General features: G+C 45.2%; 1 protein-coding gene across 1 annotated transcript in view; it reads left to right on the plus strand.

Moving 5' to 3' along the window:
• vwf (von Willebrand factor) overlaps positions 1-17437 on the plus strand; it is a gene marked incomplete at its 5' end in the record, with an annotated part of 137835 nt that overhangs the window by 30278 nt on the left and 90120 nt on the right. The window contains 8 exons of the mRNA XM_084168151.1: positions 1192-1295; positions 5477-5615; positions 7641-7775; positions 7874-8020; positions 9726-9866; positions 10096-10194; positions 11981-12137; positions 12971-13135. Of these exons, the coding sequence (XP_084024277.1) occupies positions 1192-1295; positions 5477-5615; positions 7641-7775; positions 7874-8020; positions 9726-9866; positions 10096-10194; positions 11981-12137; positions 12971-13135 (1087 nt within the window). The remainder of the gene's footprint in view (positions 1-1191; positions 1296-5476; positions 5616-7640; positions 7776-7873; positions 8021-9725; positions 9867-10095; positions 10195-11980; positions 12138-12970; positions 13136-17437) is intronic.

Below are 17437 nucleotides of genomic sequence, written 5' to 3' on the forward strand. Positions count from 1 at the left end.
AGACATGGAACGCTGCACACGTCCACCTGCAGCGGGCCCTCCGACGTCATAAGGCGAGCGCCGATCTCCACCGCAGTGAGGGACCGGTGTACGCAGCTGGTGATCGAGTCTGGCTCTCTACCAGAAACCTGCCCCTCCGCCTGCCCTGTCGGAAACTGGGTCGGCGATTTGTAGGGCCATTTAAAGTCCTGAGAAGGTTGAACGAGGTGTGTTACAAATTACAACTACCTGTTGAATATAAAAGTATTAACCCCTCGTTCCATGTGTCCCTTCTCAGGCCGGTGGTAGCTGGCCCACTCCAAGAAAGTGAGATCAGGGAGACTCCTCCGCCCCCATTGGACATCGAGGGGGCACCGGCGTAATCCGTGAGGTCCATCTTGGATTCGAGACGTCGGATGGGGGTTCTCCAATATCTAGTGGAGTGGGAGGGGTACGGTCCGGAGGAACGGTGCTGGGTGCCGAGGAGAGACATTTTGGACCCGTCTCTCCTGACGGAATTCCATCGTGGGCACCCGACGCACCCTGCTCCGCGTCCTCCGGGTCGTCCCCGAGGCCGGAGTCGGCGCACGTCTGGAGCCGCGCGTCAAGGGGGGGGGTACTGTCACGGTTTCGGCCGAGGCTGCCTCTCTTCCTTGTTCGGGCAGGCTTCGGCGTTCGTTGTCTCCGGAATACTAGCTGCCACCGTTGTATGTTTCATGTTCGTTTGCTTTTGTCTGTTTGTTGTGACACCTGTTCTCGTTTAGCGTAATTAGTGTCCTATAAGTTTCTCGTTGTGTTTGTCTAGTGTTGTGTGTGATTGATTTATTTCTGTCGTGTGTTGTGCTTGCATTTTGCTTATTCGCTCGGTTGAGCGTCACTCCACTGTGTTGGAGCGTTTACGCACATGTTTAGTGCGCCTTTTGTTTTGTCGCCTTCGTGCGTTGTTTCGCCTTCGGGCAAGTTTGTTCGTGTTTTCCTTGTTGGAAATTGACTAAAGTCTTTTGGACTATACTTCGGTGTCCTGCGCTTGATTCCACCACTACACCCACCTACAGCATTCTTGACAGTCTGTCTATCAGGGTGTGAACTAATTGATAGGTACATGTCACTGATTGGCCAGAGAGTCCAGCACCAGTCACCTGGTCTGAGTCCAGTCACCAGGTCAGTACCTGCTTAGAGGGAAATAATTAAAAACTTGATTGTTTGATTCAGGTTCGACATAGGAGAGAGTGCATCGCTCCAGAGCAGTGTCCTTGTTACCATAACAACAGAGCCTACGCACCTGGACAGAGCATCAAAATGGACTGTAACACCTGGTACGTACCTGCTTAAGACCCTACCTAACGTAACATCAGGTACGTACCTGGTTAAGACCCTACCTAACGTAACATCAGGTACGTTCCTGGTTAAGACCCTACCTAACGTAACATCAGGTACGTACCTGCTTAAGACCCTACCTAACGTAACACCTGGTACGTACCTGGTTAAGACCCTACCTAACGTAACATCAGGTACGTACCTGAATTAGACGTACCTAATGTAAAACCTGGTAAGTATCTTGTTTAGACCGTATTGTAACACCTGGTATGTACCTGGTTTAAAGTATACCTAACGTAAAAATATCACCTGGTACGTACATGGTTTAGACGAACCTAACATAACAATATCACCTGGTACGTACATGGTTTAGACCGAACCTAACATAACAATATCACCTGGTACGCACATGGTTTAGACTGTACCTAACATAACAATATCACCTGGTACGTACCTGGTTTAGACTGTACCTAACATAACAATATCACCTGGTATGTACCTGGTTTAGACTGTACCTAACGTAACAATATCACCTGGTACGTACCTGGTTTAGACTGTACCTAACGTAACAATATCACCTGGTACGTACCTGGTTTAGACTGTACCTAACGTAAGACCTGGTTTGTACCTGGTTTAGACCACATCTAACAATATCACCTGGTATGTACCTGATTTAGAGCTTACCTAAAGTAACACCTGGTCCATACAGTGCATTCGGAAAACATTCAGACCCGTTGACTTTTTCCTCATTTTGTTAAAGCCTTGTTCTAAAATGGATACAATATTTTTTTTTTCCAGCAATCTTCACCCAATACCCCATAATGACGAATCCAAAACAGGTTTTTAGAAATTTGTGCACATTTATTAAAAAAAAAAAACGGATACCTTATTTACATGGGTATTCAGACCCTTTGCTATGAGACTCAAAATTGAGCTCAGGTGCATCCTGTTTCCATTGATCATCTTTGAGATGTTTCTACAACTTGATTGGAGTCCTCCTGTGGTAAATTCAATTGATTGGACATGATTTGGAAAGGCACACACATGTCTATATAAGGTCCCACAGTTGACATTGCATGTCAGAGCAAAGACCAAGCCAAGAGGTCGAAGGAATTGTCCATTGAGCTCAGAGACAGGATTGTGTCGAGGCAAAGATCTGCGGAAGGGTACCAAAACCCTTCAGCAGAATGGGAGAAACTCCCCAAATACAGGTGTGGCAAGCTTGTAGTGTCATACCCAAGAAGACTCGAAGCTGTAATCGCTGCCAAAGGTTCTTCAACAAAGTACTGAGTAAAGGGTCTGAATACTTTTTACATTTGCAAAAAATTCTAAAAACCTGTTTTTGCTTTGTCATTATGGGCTATTGTGTGTAGAAGAAGGCTTCCGAAAGCACTGTAACTGGCTTAGACCATATCTAACAATATCACCTGGTACGTACCTGGTTTAGACTGTAGCTAACATAACTATCACCTGGTACGTACCTGGTTTAGACTGTAGCTAACATAACAATATCACCTGGTACGTACCTGGTTTAGACTGTAGCTAACATAACAATATCACCTGGTACGTACCTGGTTTAGATTGTACCTAACGTAACAATATCACCTGGTACGTACCTTGTTTAGACAGTACCTAACGTAACAATATCACCTGGTACGCACCTTGTTTAGACCCTACCTAACGTAACAATATCACCTGGTACGTACCTGGTTTAGACTGTATCTAACATAACAATATCACCTGGTACGTACCTGATTTAGACTGTAGCTAACATAACAATATCACCTGGTACGTACCTGGTTTAGACTGTAGCTAACATTACAATATCACCTGGTACATACCTGGTTTAGACTGTAGCTAAAATAACAATATCACCTGGTATGTACCTTGTTTAGACAGTACCTAACGTAACAATATCACCTGGTACGCACCTTGTTTAGACCCTACCTAACGTAACAATATCACCTGGTACGTACCTGGTTTAGACTGTATCTAACATAACAATATCACCTGGTACGTACCTGATTTAGACTGTAGCTAACATAACAATATCACCTGGTATGTACCTGGTTTAGACTGTAGCTAACATTACAATATCACCTGGTACGTACCTGGTTTAGACTGGAGCTAACATAACAATATCACCTGGTACAGTGGGGAAAAAAAGTATTTAGTCAGCCACCAATTGTGCAAGTTCTCCCACTTAAAAAGATGAGAGAGGCCTGTAATTTTCATCATAGGTACACGTCAACTATGACAGACAAAATGAGAAAAAAAAATCCAGAAAATCACATTGTAGGATTTTTAATGAATTTATTGGCATATGATGGTGGAAAATAAGTATTTGGTCAATAACAAAAGTTTCTCAATACTTTGTTATATACCCTTTGTTGGCAATGACACAGGTCAAACATTTTCTGTAAGTCTTCACAAGGTTTTCACACACTGTTGCTGGTATTTTGGCCCATTCCTCCATGCAGATCTCCTCTAGAGCAGTGATGTTTTGGGGCTGTCGCTGGGCAACAAAGACTTTCAACTCCCTCCAAAGATTTTCTATGGGGTTGAGATCTGGAGACTGGCTAGGCCACTCCAGGACCTTGAAATGCTTCTTACGAAGCCACTCCTTCGTTGCCCGGGCGGTATGTTTGGGATCATTGTCATGCTGAAAGACCCAGCCACGTTTCATCTTCAATGCCCTTGCTGATGGAAGGAGGTTTTCACTCAAAATCTCACGATACATGGCCCCATTCATTCTTTCCTTTACACGGATCAGTCGTCCTGGTCCCTTTGCAGAAAAACAGCCCCAAAGCATGATGTTTCCAACCCCATGCTTCACAGTAGGTATGGTGTTCTTTGGATGCAACTCAGCATTCTTTGTCCTCCAAACATGACGAGTTGAGTTTTTACCAAAAAGTTCTATTTTGGTTTCATCTGACCATATGACATTCTCCCAATCCTCTTCTGGATCATCCAAATGCACTTCAGACGGGCCTGGACATGTACTGGCTTAAGCAGGGGGACACGTCTCGCACTGCAGGATTTGAGTCCCTGGCGGCGTAGTGTGTTACTGATGGTTGGCTTTGTTACTTTGGTCCCAGCTCTCTGCAGGTCATTCACTAGGTCCCCCCGTGTGGTTCTGGGATTTTTGCTCACCGTTCTTGTGATCATTTTGACCCCACGGGGTGAGATCTTGCGTGGAGCCCCAGATCGAGGGAGATTATCAGTGGTCTTGTATGTCTTCCATTTCCTAATAATTGCTCCCACAGTTGATTTCTTCAAACCAAGCTGCTTACCTATTGCAGATTCAGTCTTCCCAGCCTGGTGCAGGTCTACAATTTTGTTTTTGGTGTCCTTTGACAGCTATTTGGTCTTGGCCATTGTGAAGTTTGGAGTGTGACTGTTTGAGGTTGTGGACAGGTGTCTTTTATACTGATAACAAGTTCAAACAGGTGCCATTAATACAGGTAACGAGTGGAGGACAGAGGAGCCTCTTAAAGAAGAAGTTACAGGTCTGTGAGAGCCAGAAATCTTGCTTGTTTGTAGGTGACCAAATACTTATTTTCCACCATAATTTGCAAATAAATTCATTAAAAATCCTACAATGGGATTTTCTGGATTTTTTTTTCTCAATTTGTCTGTCATAGTTGACGTGTACCTATGATGAAAATTACAGGCCTCTCTCATCTTTTTAAGTGGGAGAACTTGCACAATTGGTGGCTGACTAAATACTTTTTTTCCCCACTGTACGTACCTGGTTTAGATTGTACCTAACGTAACAATATCACCTGGTACATACCTGGTTTAGACTGTAGCTAACATTACAATATCACCTGGTACGTACCTGGTTTAGACTGGAGCTAACATAACAATATCACCTGGTACGTACCTGGTTTAGATTGTACCTAACGTAACAACATCACCTGGTACGTACCTGGTTTAGACTGTAGCTAACATTACAATATCACCTGGTACGTACCTGGTTTAGACTGGAGCTAACATAACAATATCACCTGGTACGTACCTGGTTTAGACTGTAGCTAACATAACAATATCACCTCGTATGTACCTTGTTTAGACAGTACCTAACGTAACAATATCACCTGGTACGCACCTTGTTTAGACCCTACCTAACGTAACGATGCTAGATCATTCAGAACTCTATTTTTATGTGGGTGTGCAGTTTGTGTGAGAACAGACGTTGGCGCTGTACAGAGCAGGTGTGTGACGGTGTCTGTCGTACAGTGGGAGAGGGACATTACATCACCTTTGATGGTCTCCAGTACTCCTTCCCTGGGCTCTGTCAGTATGTCCTGGTGCAGGTCAGTTTGTGTTACCGTGTGTTACAGTGTGTGTGTGTGTGTGTGTGTGTGTCATGCCTGGTACTTGTCTCAAAGTTGTTTTGTAATCATGATGACAACTCTCTCTCTCCGTCCACCTCTCCATCTTCCCTCCCCCACGCTCTCCCTCCATCCACCTCTCCATCTTCCCTCCCCCACTCTCTCTCCGTCCACCTCTCCATCTTCCCTCCCCCACTCTCTCTCTCCGTCCACCTCTCCATCTTCCCTCCCCCACTCTCTCTCTCCGTCCACCTCTCCATCTTCCCTCCCCCACTCTCTCTCTCCGTCCACCTCTCCATCTTCCCTCCCCCCACTCTCTCTCCTTCCACAACCTCCATCCTCTCTCTCCCTCTACCTCTCCCCATTTCTCCGTCCCTCCCTCACCCCCCTCCACCTCTCCATCTCTCTCTCTCTCACTCTCTCTCACTCTATCTCTCTCTCTCTCACCACCTCACTCTCTCCCTCCAACCCTCTCTCTCCCTCCACCTCTCTCTCTCTCTCCCACCACCTCTCTCTCTCCCTCCACCTCTCTCTCTCTCCACCTCTCTCTCCACCTCCCTCCCTCTCTCTCTCCCACCACCTCTCTCTCCCTCCACCTCCCTCCCTCTCTTGAGCCCCACCATCTCTCTTTCTCCCTCCACCTCTCGATCCCTCCATCTCTCTCTCCAACCACCTCTCTCTCCCTCCATCTCTCTCTCCCTCATCTCTCTCTCCCACCACCTCTCTCTCCCTCCATCTCTCTCTCCCACCACCTCTCTCTCCCTCCATCTCTCTCTCCCTCCCTCCATCTCTCTCTCCCTCCATCTCTCTCTCCCTCCACCTCTCTCTCCCTTAACCTCTCTCTCCCTCCATCTCTCTCTCCCACCACCTCTCTCTCTCTCCACCTCTCTCTCCCACCACATCTCTTTCCCTCCACCTCTCTCTCTCTCTCCACCTCTCTCTCCACCTCCCTCCATCTCTCTCTCCAACCACCTCTCTCTCCCTCCATCTCTCTCTCCCTCATCTCTCTCTCCCACCACCTCTCTCTCCCTCCATCTCTCTCTCCCACCACCTCTCTCTCCCTCCATCTCTCTCTCCCTCCCTCCATCTCTCTCTCCCTCCATCTCTCTCTCCCTCCACCTCTCTCTCCCTTAACCTCTCTCTCCCTCATCTCTCTCTCCCACCACCTCTCTCTCTCCACCTCTCTCTCCCACCACATCTCTTTCCCTCCACCTCTCTCTCTCCCTCCACCTCTCTCTCTCTCCACCTCCCTCCCTCTCTCTCTCCCACCACCTCTCTCTCCCTCCACCTCCCTCCCTCTCTTGAGCCCCACCATCTCTCTTTCTCCCTCCACCTCTCAATCCCTCCATCTCTCTCTCCAACCACCTCTCTCTCCCTCCATCTCTCTCTCCCTCATCTCTCTCTCCCACCACCTCTCTCTCCCTCCATCTCTCTCTCCCACCACCTCTCTCTCCCTCCATCTCTCTCTCCCTCCCTCCATCTCTCTCTCCCTCCATCTCTCTCTCCCTCCACCTCTCTCTCCCTTAACCTCTCTCTCCCTCCATCTCTCTCTCCCACCACCTCTCTCTCTCTCCACCTCTCTCTCCCACCACATCTCTTTCCCTCCACCTCTCCCTCCATCTTTCTCTCCCTCCACCTCTCTCTCCCACCACCTCTCTCTCCCTCCACCTCTCTCTCTCCATCCACCTCTCTCTCCCACCTCTCTCTCTCCAACCTCTCTCTCTCTCCACCTGTCTCTCTCTCCCTCCTCTCTCTCCCTCCACCTCTCTGTCTCCCTCCACCTCTCTCGCCACCTCCCTCTCTCTCTCCACCTCCCTCTCGCTCTCCCTCCACCTCTCTCTCTCTCTCTCTCTCTCTCTCTCTCTCTCTCTCTCTCTCTCTCTCTCTCTCTCTCTCTCTCTCTCTCTCTCTCTCTCCCTCCATCTCCCTCCATCTCTCTCTCTCTCTCCCTCCATCTCCCTCCATCTCTCTCTCTCTTCACCTCTCCCTCTCCCTCTATTTCTCCAGGACCAGTGTGGAGGAGAGGAGGGGTCATTCAGGGTGCTGGTGGAGAATGAGGCCTGTGGGGTCGTAGGTCATCGCTGCGCTAAAGCTGTAACAGTCTACTACCAGGGAGGACTCATCACTATGGAGCACAGACAGGTCACACACACTCTCTCACATGCACCCTCTCACACACACACTCACACACACACACACACACACTTACCACCTCCCCCCCCCCCCCCCCCTCTCTCCAGGTGAGGATGAGGAGGCCAGTGATGAAGGGTGTTGAGGTGGAGATAATTCGCTCTGGTCAGTTCTTCATCCTGCTGCTGGGGAAACATATCTCTATCAGCTGGGACCTGGGGACCCGCCTGCTAGTACACATCTCCTCACAGTACAGGGTAATACTACTATACTACTACTAGTACTACACTAACACATCTCTATTAGCTGGGACCTGGGGACCCGCCTGCTAGTACACATCTCCTCACAGTACAGGGTAATACTACTATCCTACTGCAATGATACTATTATACTACTACTGTAATATAATAATACTATTCTACTAATGTACTATTATACTATACTACTACTATACTACTACTATATTACTACTGTACTACTACTACTACTACTACCATTCTACTATACTACTATACTACTATACTACTATACTACTATACTACTATACTAATACAATACTATGATAATACTAATATAATACTACTACACTACTATAATACTACTATAATACTGCTAAACTCTTGCTATACTACTATAATACTTTACTACTACGACACTACTACTATTGCTACACTAACACATCTCTATCAGCTGGGACAAGGTAACCCACCTACTAGTACACATCTCCTCACTGTACAGGGTAATACTACTACTATACCACTACTATACCACTACTATACTACTACTATAATATAATACTACTACACTACTAATGTACTATTATACCATCACTACTATACTACTACTATATTACAATACCACTACTATACTACTACTATATTACAATACCACTACTATACTACTACTATATTACAATACCACTACTATACTATTACACTACTATGCTACAATGATACTACTATACTACTATAAAACGATACTACTACAATATTATAATACTACTATACTGCTACTAGTACTACACTAACATATCTCTATCAGCTGGGACCAGGGTCCCGCCTGCTAGTACACATCTCCTCACAGTACAGGGTAATACTACTATACTACTACTAGTACTACACTAACACATCTCTATTAGCTGGGACCAGGGTCCCGCCTGCTAGTACACATCTCCTCACAGTACAGGGTAATACCACTTTTACTATTATATGACTACTGCTATTAACACTACTAGTACTACTACCACTACTACTACTGTGATACTACCACTACTACTACCATTACTACTACTACACCTACTACTACTAATACTACTACTATTAATACTACTACTACTAATACTACAACTAATAATAATAATAATAATAATAATAATAATAATAATAATAATAATAATAATAATAATAATAATAATGCTATACTTATACTACTACTACTACACTAATATGCTACTATAGTACTACAATACTACTATACTACTTCTACTACTATACTACTACTATTACACTAATATGCTACTATACCACTACACTACAATACTAATATACTACCACTATACTACTACCACTATACTACTACACTAATATGCTACTACTACTACTACTACTACTACTACTACAACTACTATACTAATATGCTACTGCACTACGACACTTCTATACTACTACTACACTATTATAGTACTACTACTATTATACTACTACTATACTACTAATACACTACTACTATACTACTACTACACTAATATGCTACTATACTACTACACTATACTACTACTACTACTACTACTACTACTATACTACTAGTACTATAATACTACTAATATACTACTACTATACTACTGCTACACTATACATACATTATACTACTATTATACTGCACTTCATAACTGTCTCCATCATTCTGTGTATTTGTTTCTATGTGTGTGTGTGTGTGTGTGTGTGTGCGTGTGTGTGTGTGTAGGAGCATGTGTGTGGTCTGTGTGGTAACTATGATGGCAACGTGAACAACGACCTTCTGAGCAGCAACAACCAGCTGGAGGTCGACTCCACCCACTTTGGAAACTCCTGGAAGGTTAAACCCAGCTGCGCCGATGCAACAAAGGTACACACAGACACAAAGACACACACACACACACACACACACACACACACACACACACACACACACACACACACACACACACACACACACACACACACAGACACACACAGTCTATAGTATGTGTTTCTGTTAAACTTCTTCAGAACTTGAACAACGTGTGTGTGTGTGTGTGTGTGTGTGTGTGTCTGTGTGTGTCTGTGTGTGTGTGTGTGTGTGTGTGTGTGTGTAGTTACCCCCTCCCTGCAGTGGTAACATAGTGAGGTTGGTGACTGTGGAACAGTCCTGTCGTGTTCTAACCAGCGCCATCTTCAGAGACTGCAATAGTCTGGTGAGTCACAAACACACTACATAACACTCATACAGTGAGGGAAAAAAGTATTTGATCCCCTGCTGATTTTGTACATTTGCCTACTGACAAAGACATGATCAGTCTATAATTTTAATGGTAGGTTGATTTGAACAGTGAGAGACAGAATAACAACACAAAAAATCCAGATAAACGCATGTCAAAAATGTTATAAATTGATTTGCATTTTAATGAGGGAAATAAGTATTTGACCCCCTCTCAATCAGAAAGATTTCTGGCTCCCAGGTGTCTTTTATACAGGTAACGAGCTGAGATTAGGAGCACACTCTTAAAGAGAGTGCTCCTAATCTCATCTTGTTACCTGTATAAAAGACACCTGTCCACAGAAGCAATCAATCAATCAGATTCCAAACTCTCCACCATGGTCAAGACCAAAGAGCCCTCCAAGGATGTCAGGGACAAGATTGTAGACCTACACAAGGCTGGAATGGGCTACAAGACCATCGCCAAGCAGCTTGGTGAGAAGGTGACAACAGTTGGTGCGATTATTCGCAAATGGTAGAAACACAAAAGAACTGTCAATCTCCCTCGGCCTGGGTCTCCATGCAAGATCTCACCTCGTGGAGTTGCAATTATCATGAGAACGGTGAGGAATCAGCCCAGAACTACACAGGATCTTGTCAATGATCTCAAGGTAGCTGGGACCATAGTCACCAAGAAAACAATTAGTAACACACTACGCCGTGAAGGACTGAAATCCTGCAGCGCCCGCAAGGTCCCCCTGCTCAAGAAAGCATATATACATGCCCGTCTGAAGTTTGCCAATGAACATCTGAATGATTCAGAGGAGAACTGGGTGAAAGTGTTGTGGTCAGATGAGACCAAAATGGAGCTCTTTGGCATCAACTCAACTCGACGTGTTTGGAGGAGGAGGAATGCTGCCTATGACCCCAAGAACACGATCCCCACCGTCAAACATGGAGGTGGAAACATTATGCTTTATGGGTGTTTTTCTGCTAAGGGAACAGGACAACTTCACCGCATCAAAGGGACGATGGACAGGGCCATGTACCGTCAAATCTTGGGTGAGAACCTCCTTCCCTCAGCCAGGGCATTGAAAATGGGTCATGGATGGGTATTCCAGCATGACAATGACCCAAAACACACGGCCAAGGCAACAAAGGAGTGGCTCAAGAAGAAGCACATTAAGGTCCTGGAGTTGCCTAGCCAGTCTCCAGACCTTAATCCCATAGAAAATCTGTGGAGGGAGCTAAAGGTTCGAGTTGCTAAAAGTCAGGCTCGAAACCTTAATGACTTGGAGAAGAACTGCAAAGAGGAGTGGGACAAAATCCCTCCTGAGATGTGTGCAAACCTGGTGGCCAACTACAAGAAACGTCTGACCTCTGTGATTGCCAACAAGGGTTTTGCCACCAAGTACTAAGTCATGTTTTGCAGAGGGGTCAAATACTTATTTCGCTCATTAAAATGCAAATCAATATATAACATTTTTTACATGCGTTTTTATGGATTTTTTTGTTGTTATTCTGTCTCTCACTGTTCAAATAAACCTACCATTAAAATGATAGACTGATCATGTCTTTGTCAGTGGGCAAACGTACAAAATCAGCAGGGGATCAAATACTTTTTTCCCTCACTTTATAACCTGTAACAAACACTACATAACACTCTTATAACCGATAATAAACAGTACATAACACTTTTATAACCTGTAATAAACAGTACATAACACTCTTACAACCTGTAATAAACACTCTATAATACACTTTGTGCATGGGTGTGTGTGTAGGTGAACCCAGAGCCCTTTGTAGAGATGTGTGTGGAGGCGGCGTGCTCCTGTCCGTCCGTCGGAGACTGTGTGTGTTTCTGCGATGTCATCGCTGCATACGCCCAGGCCTGCTCCGAGGTGGGCGTGGCTGTCAGCTGGAGGACCAATGAGCTGTGCCGTAAGTCACAGGTCACACCCACACACCATGGATGCCATAGTTACTCACTGGAATCATGGCCGTGTCCAAAATCTGGCTTGCCTACTACTTAAAACGCATACTACATACTATTTAGAACATACTAGAATGTAGTGAGCGTACTAGGTTCATACTGCTGAGAATGTATAATCTAATCCTCAATTGGGTTGATTCCCACCATTCATTCACCCCTCCGGTGATTATCAGCTGTCAAACACAAGTGGGTCTCGAAAAACGGTTATCTTCCTACATTTTAGTCATTTAGCAGACGCTCTTATCCAGAGCATTTCATGTTATTTACTCAAGGGCACAACGACATCCTTGTTCTTCCAGTCAGCATGGTGATCCAAACCTGCCGCCTGATAGTTTGCAGTGAATTCTACTAGATGAACAGCCCAAATGATCTCTGAGCATTTAATGCATTCTACATTTAATGCATACTACATTTAATGCATACTACATTTAATGCATACTACATTTAATGCATACTACATTTTCTAAATGTCACATACTGTAGAACTCTATTTTTCCAAAATGCCAACTATTTAGAACGCAAGTTTTCAGACACGGCAACATTCTACAGCCATTCTACAGCCTTCCCTCTTCAAATAAAGTTGTTTCATGTATAGTGTGTGTGTGTGTGTGTGTGTGTGTGTGTGTGTGTGTGTGTGTGTGTGTGTGTGTGTGTGTGTGTGTGTGTGTGTGTATGTGTGTATGTGTGTATGTGTGTCTGTGTCTGTGTGTGTGTGTGTGTGTGTGTGTGTGTGTCTGTGTGTCTGTGTGTGTGTCTGTGTGTGTGTGTGTGTGTGTGTTAGCTCTGAGCTGCCAGGAGCTGAACCTTGCAGCAGACGGTTTAGGGGAGATATGCCAGTGGAGGTACAACACATGTGGCTCTGCCTGTCCAATCACCTGTCAGCACTCACAGCCCCTCCCCTGTCCATTCACCTGTATCGAGGGCTGCCACGCTACCTGCCCGCCAGGTAAGATACATACACATACACACATATACACATACATACCTGCCCCCCAGGTAAGATACATACACATACACACATATACACATACATACCTGCCCCCCAGGTAAGACACATACACATACACACATATACACATACATACCTGCCCCCCAGGTAAGACACATACACATACACACATATACACATACATACCTGCCCCCCAGGTAAGACACATATACATACACACATATACACATACATACCTGCCCCCCAGGTAAGACACATACACATACACACATATACACATACATACCTGCCCCCCAGGTAAGACACATATACATACACACATATACACATACATACCTGCCCCCCAGGTAAGATACATACACATACACACATATACACATACATACCTGCCCCCAAGGTAAGACACATATACACATACATACCTGCCCCCCAGGTAAGACACATATACATACACACATATACACATACATACCTGCCCCCCAGGTAAGACACATATACATACACACATATACACATACATACCTGCCCCCCAGGTAAGACACATACACATACACACATATACACATACATACCTGCCCCCCAGGTAAGACACATACACATACACACATATAAACATACATACCTGCCCCCCAGATAAGACACATAATTAACTCCTTACTAACACCTTGTTTACATGTTGTTTACGTAAATGTTTTTGCATCAACGTATCTACGGGTGTACGCGAGGTGTGGTTATTAATATATATATATATATATATATATGCATCTTGTGAAGGTGGGGGTTGTAATGCCTGTATATGAACACAACACATTAACCACATTAATTAGGATAAAGGTCAAAAGTCATTGACCTGTCAATTATTTAATGTTAGGCTATTACATAAGCAGAATTGGGAATATATAGCAAAATTCCATCAGATTTGAAACATGTTTGAATCTTTGTCATTCTACTACACACATTGGTCACTGTGAAGATGATTCCTTTATGTGTAGAGAGAGACACACTATTGCCACATTGGTGCTAGTTACATTTTTACATTTTAGTCATTTAGTAGACCCTCTTATCCAGAGCGACTTGCAGTTAGTGAGTGCATACACTCTTTTTTATTTATTTTTCATACTGGCCCCCTGTGGGAATCGAACCCACAACCTTGGCGTTGCAAACGCCGTGCTCTACCAACTGAGCTACATCCCTGCCGGCCATTCCCTCCCCTACCCTGGACGACGCTGGGCCAATTGTGCACCGCCCCATGGGTCTCCCGGTCACGGCCGGCTACGACAGAGCCTGGATTCGAACCAGGATCTCTAGTGGCACAGCTAGCTCTGCTGCCTTAGACCACTGCGCCACTCGGGAGACTTTTCTTGATCGTCGGTACCTCTCGAAGTTCCCCCTGTTGGAACAACACCAGATACAAAAGGTTATTCTTGATTTGGAAATGGGGGTATCACCAGTCACTCACCCCCGGAAGTAGCTGGCCATCCACCGCTATCACATGGGCTGCGGCGGCTTTCAAGTTCGGATCCTCCGACTGGGCAGTCCGGAACTGTCCCCTCAGTTGTCAACCGCTTGCCTCCGGGCCGCGCAGGCGAATGGTCGTCCGCGCTCTCATCTTCCGCCAGCTCTTACCTTTTTCCTCAGCTCGTGCCTCCGCAGTGGCGCAAACAGTGGACAATCTCGTCCCACGAGAAGGGGTACCGGCAACTCCAGTTTGGCACCCACCATCATCTGGCAGCTCCCTTGTGGAGTCACGATATTGACATGTACAGTAGAATACCGCTTGGTGTCACTGTGGACACAGGAAACTGACATCTCCCCGCCACTTTCGTTCCACTGGGAAAGCAGGCTCGTGGCTACGAGTGTAAGTACACTCCCAGAGTCCAACAGAGCTTCGGTGTCTAGTCCGTCGACTTTCACCGGGACCATGGTACTAACTTCTGTACACTGGAATTTAATAAAGTTATATGATAAGATGGGTCAGTACAATTTTTTATTGTCGTCATTGTCATAAAATGCAAGGCAAGATATCAGGAAGGGAAAACCATATAACATATTTAATAACCTATTTTGTAGCTAGTTATTGCACAATGCATAGCAACACTCAGACACATAAATGCATAATATGTGACTCGTTTCAGGAAACTAGGCGATTCTTGTGCGTCACTACTTCACAGGAGAGGGATTTGAACATAAACATGATTTGTTTTATTAAAATTTTATTTTTTTGGCAGAAATGCCTTCTGGAACAAGTGAACTTTCATGTGCCTTAATAACAAACGTGTATGCCATCTGTAAATCTGAATAAAATTGTTAAATTACGAGTGATTGGTTTAGCCACGGGAAAAGACAGGAAACTTCCCACTAGCATTGATTGGCTGAGATAATGGATGGGCTGGACATGCCGTAAGATGAGTTTGGATTGGTCTGCCATGTAACATGCTTCTGTGTATAACAAAGGGCTGCTCAGCATGTGTAGGTAATCCTTTCTAACACAGCTATTTTTAAAGACATTACGAATAACTGCAAAAGTGTTGCTATCTCCTTTCTGGAGGACAGATTTTTGAAATCAGTGGAATGCCTGGTAGAAGCAAAGTATGATAGCTAAGGAGATGGAGAAAATTATGGCATTTAATTGCAAGTATGCGGAGGGAGTCGAAAAAAGTACACACAGAAGGCTGTTGTATAAAACACCTGTCTCCAGATTACATCTTCAAACTAAGGGAAACCATGGCATCCGTGACAGAGAGGGAGAAGCATCCATCCATGTATAAGGGTAAGACAGTCTAGTTAGCTACATTTTCAGATATTACACATTTCTAATTTCGTCAGAAAGTAGTTTTCATTTCAAGTTTTATTTTGTATTTTAAATGTTTTCTTATATTAAAATGTTTTTTTTTTTTTTTGTCATTTAGCAGACGCTCTTATCCAGAGCGACTTACAGTTAGTGAATATATATATATATTTTTTTTATACTGGCCCCCCGTGGGAATCGAACCCACAACCCTGGCGTTGCAAACACCATGCTCTATCAACTGAGCTACATCCCTGCCAGCCATTCCCTCCCCTACCCTGGACGATGCTGGGCCAATTGTGCGCCGCCCATGAGTCTGGATTCGAACCAGGATCTCTAGTGGCACAGTTAGCACTGCGATGCAGTGCCTTAGACCACTGCGCCACTCAGGAGACAGGACAGCGGAGTCATTTACAAGTTAAAGCATACTGTTAGCAAGCTAGCTAACGTTAGCTGGCTGACTCTCTAGCTAATGTTATGTGTATGATCTGTGTAGTAATATTATTCATATCTCAGGGCCATTTGCATTGCTAGTTATAGCCTAAGGTTAGCTAGCTAGCTAACATTGAATCTAGTTGGTTAGCTACCTGCAGATTCATGCAGGATAGTAACGTTATGAGTTGGGATTACATTTACATTTACGTCATTTAGCAGACGCTCTTATCCAGAGCGACTTACAAATAGGTGCATTCACCTTATAGACAGTGGGATAACCACTTTACAATGTTTATTTTATTTTTATTTTTTATATTTAAATGTTGTTGTTTTTTTGGGGGGAGGGGGGTGGGTTGGGGTAACGGGGGGGTAGAAGGATTACTTTATCCTATCCCAGGTATTCCTTAAAGAGGTGGGGTTTCAAATGTCTCCGGAAGGTGGTGAGTGACTCCGCTGTCCTGGCGTCGTGAGGGAGCTTGTTCCACCATTGGGGTGCCAGAGCAGCGAACAGTTTTGACTGGGCTGAGCGGGAACTATGCTTCCGCAGAGGTAGGGGAGCCAGCAGGCCAGAGGTGGATGAACGCAATGCCCTCGTTTGGGTGTAGGGACTGATCAGAGCCTGAAGGTACGGAGGTGCCGTTCCCCTCACAGCTCCGTAGGCAAGCACCATGGTCTTGTAGCAGATGCGAGCTTCAACTGGAAGCCAGTGGAGTGTGCGGAGGAGCGGGGTGACGTGAGAGAACTTGGGAAGGTTGAACACCAGACGGGCTGCGGCATTCTGGATGAGTTGTAGGGGTTTAATGGCACAGGCAGGGAGCCCAGCCAACATCGAGTTGCAGTAATCCAGACGGGAGATGACAAGTGCCTGGATTAGGACCTGTGCCGCTTCCTGTGTAAGGCAGGGTCGTACTCTCCGAATGTTGTAGAGCATGAACCTACAGGATCGGGTCACCGCCTCGATGTTAGCGGAGAACGACAGGGTGTTGTCCATGGTCACGCCAAGGCTCTTCGCACTCTGGGAGGAGGACACAACGGAGTTGTCAACCGTGATGGCGAGATCATGGGCGGCGCACAAT

The sequence above is a fragment of the Coregonus lavaretus genome, assembly GCF_964263955.1.
Source record: "Coregonus lavaretus genome assembly, chromosome: 9".
NCBI classification, from domain to species: Eukaryota; Metazoa; Chordata; class Actinopteri; order Salmoniformes; family Salmonidae; genus Coregonus; species Coregonus lavaretus.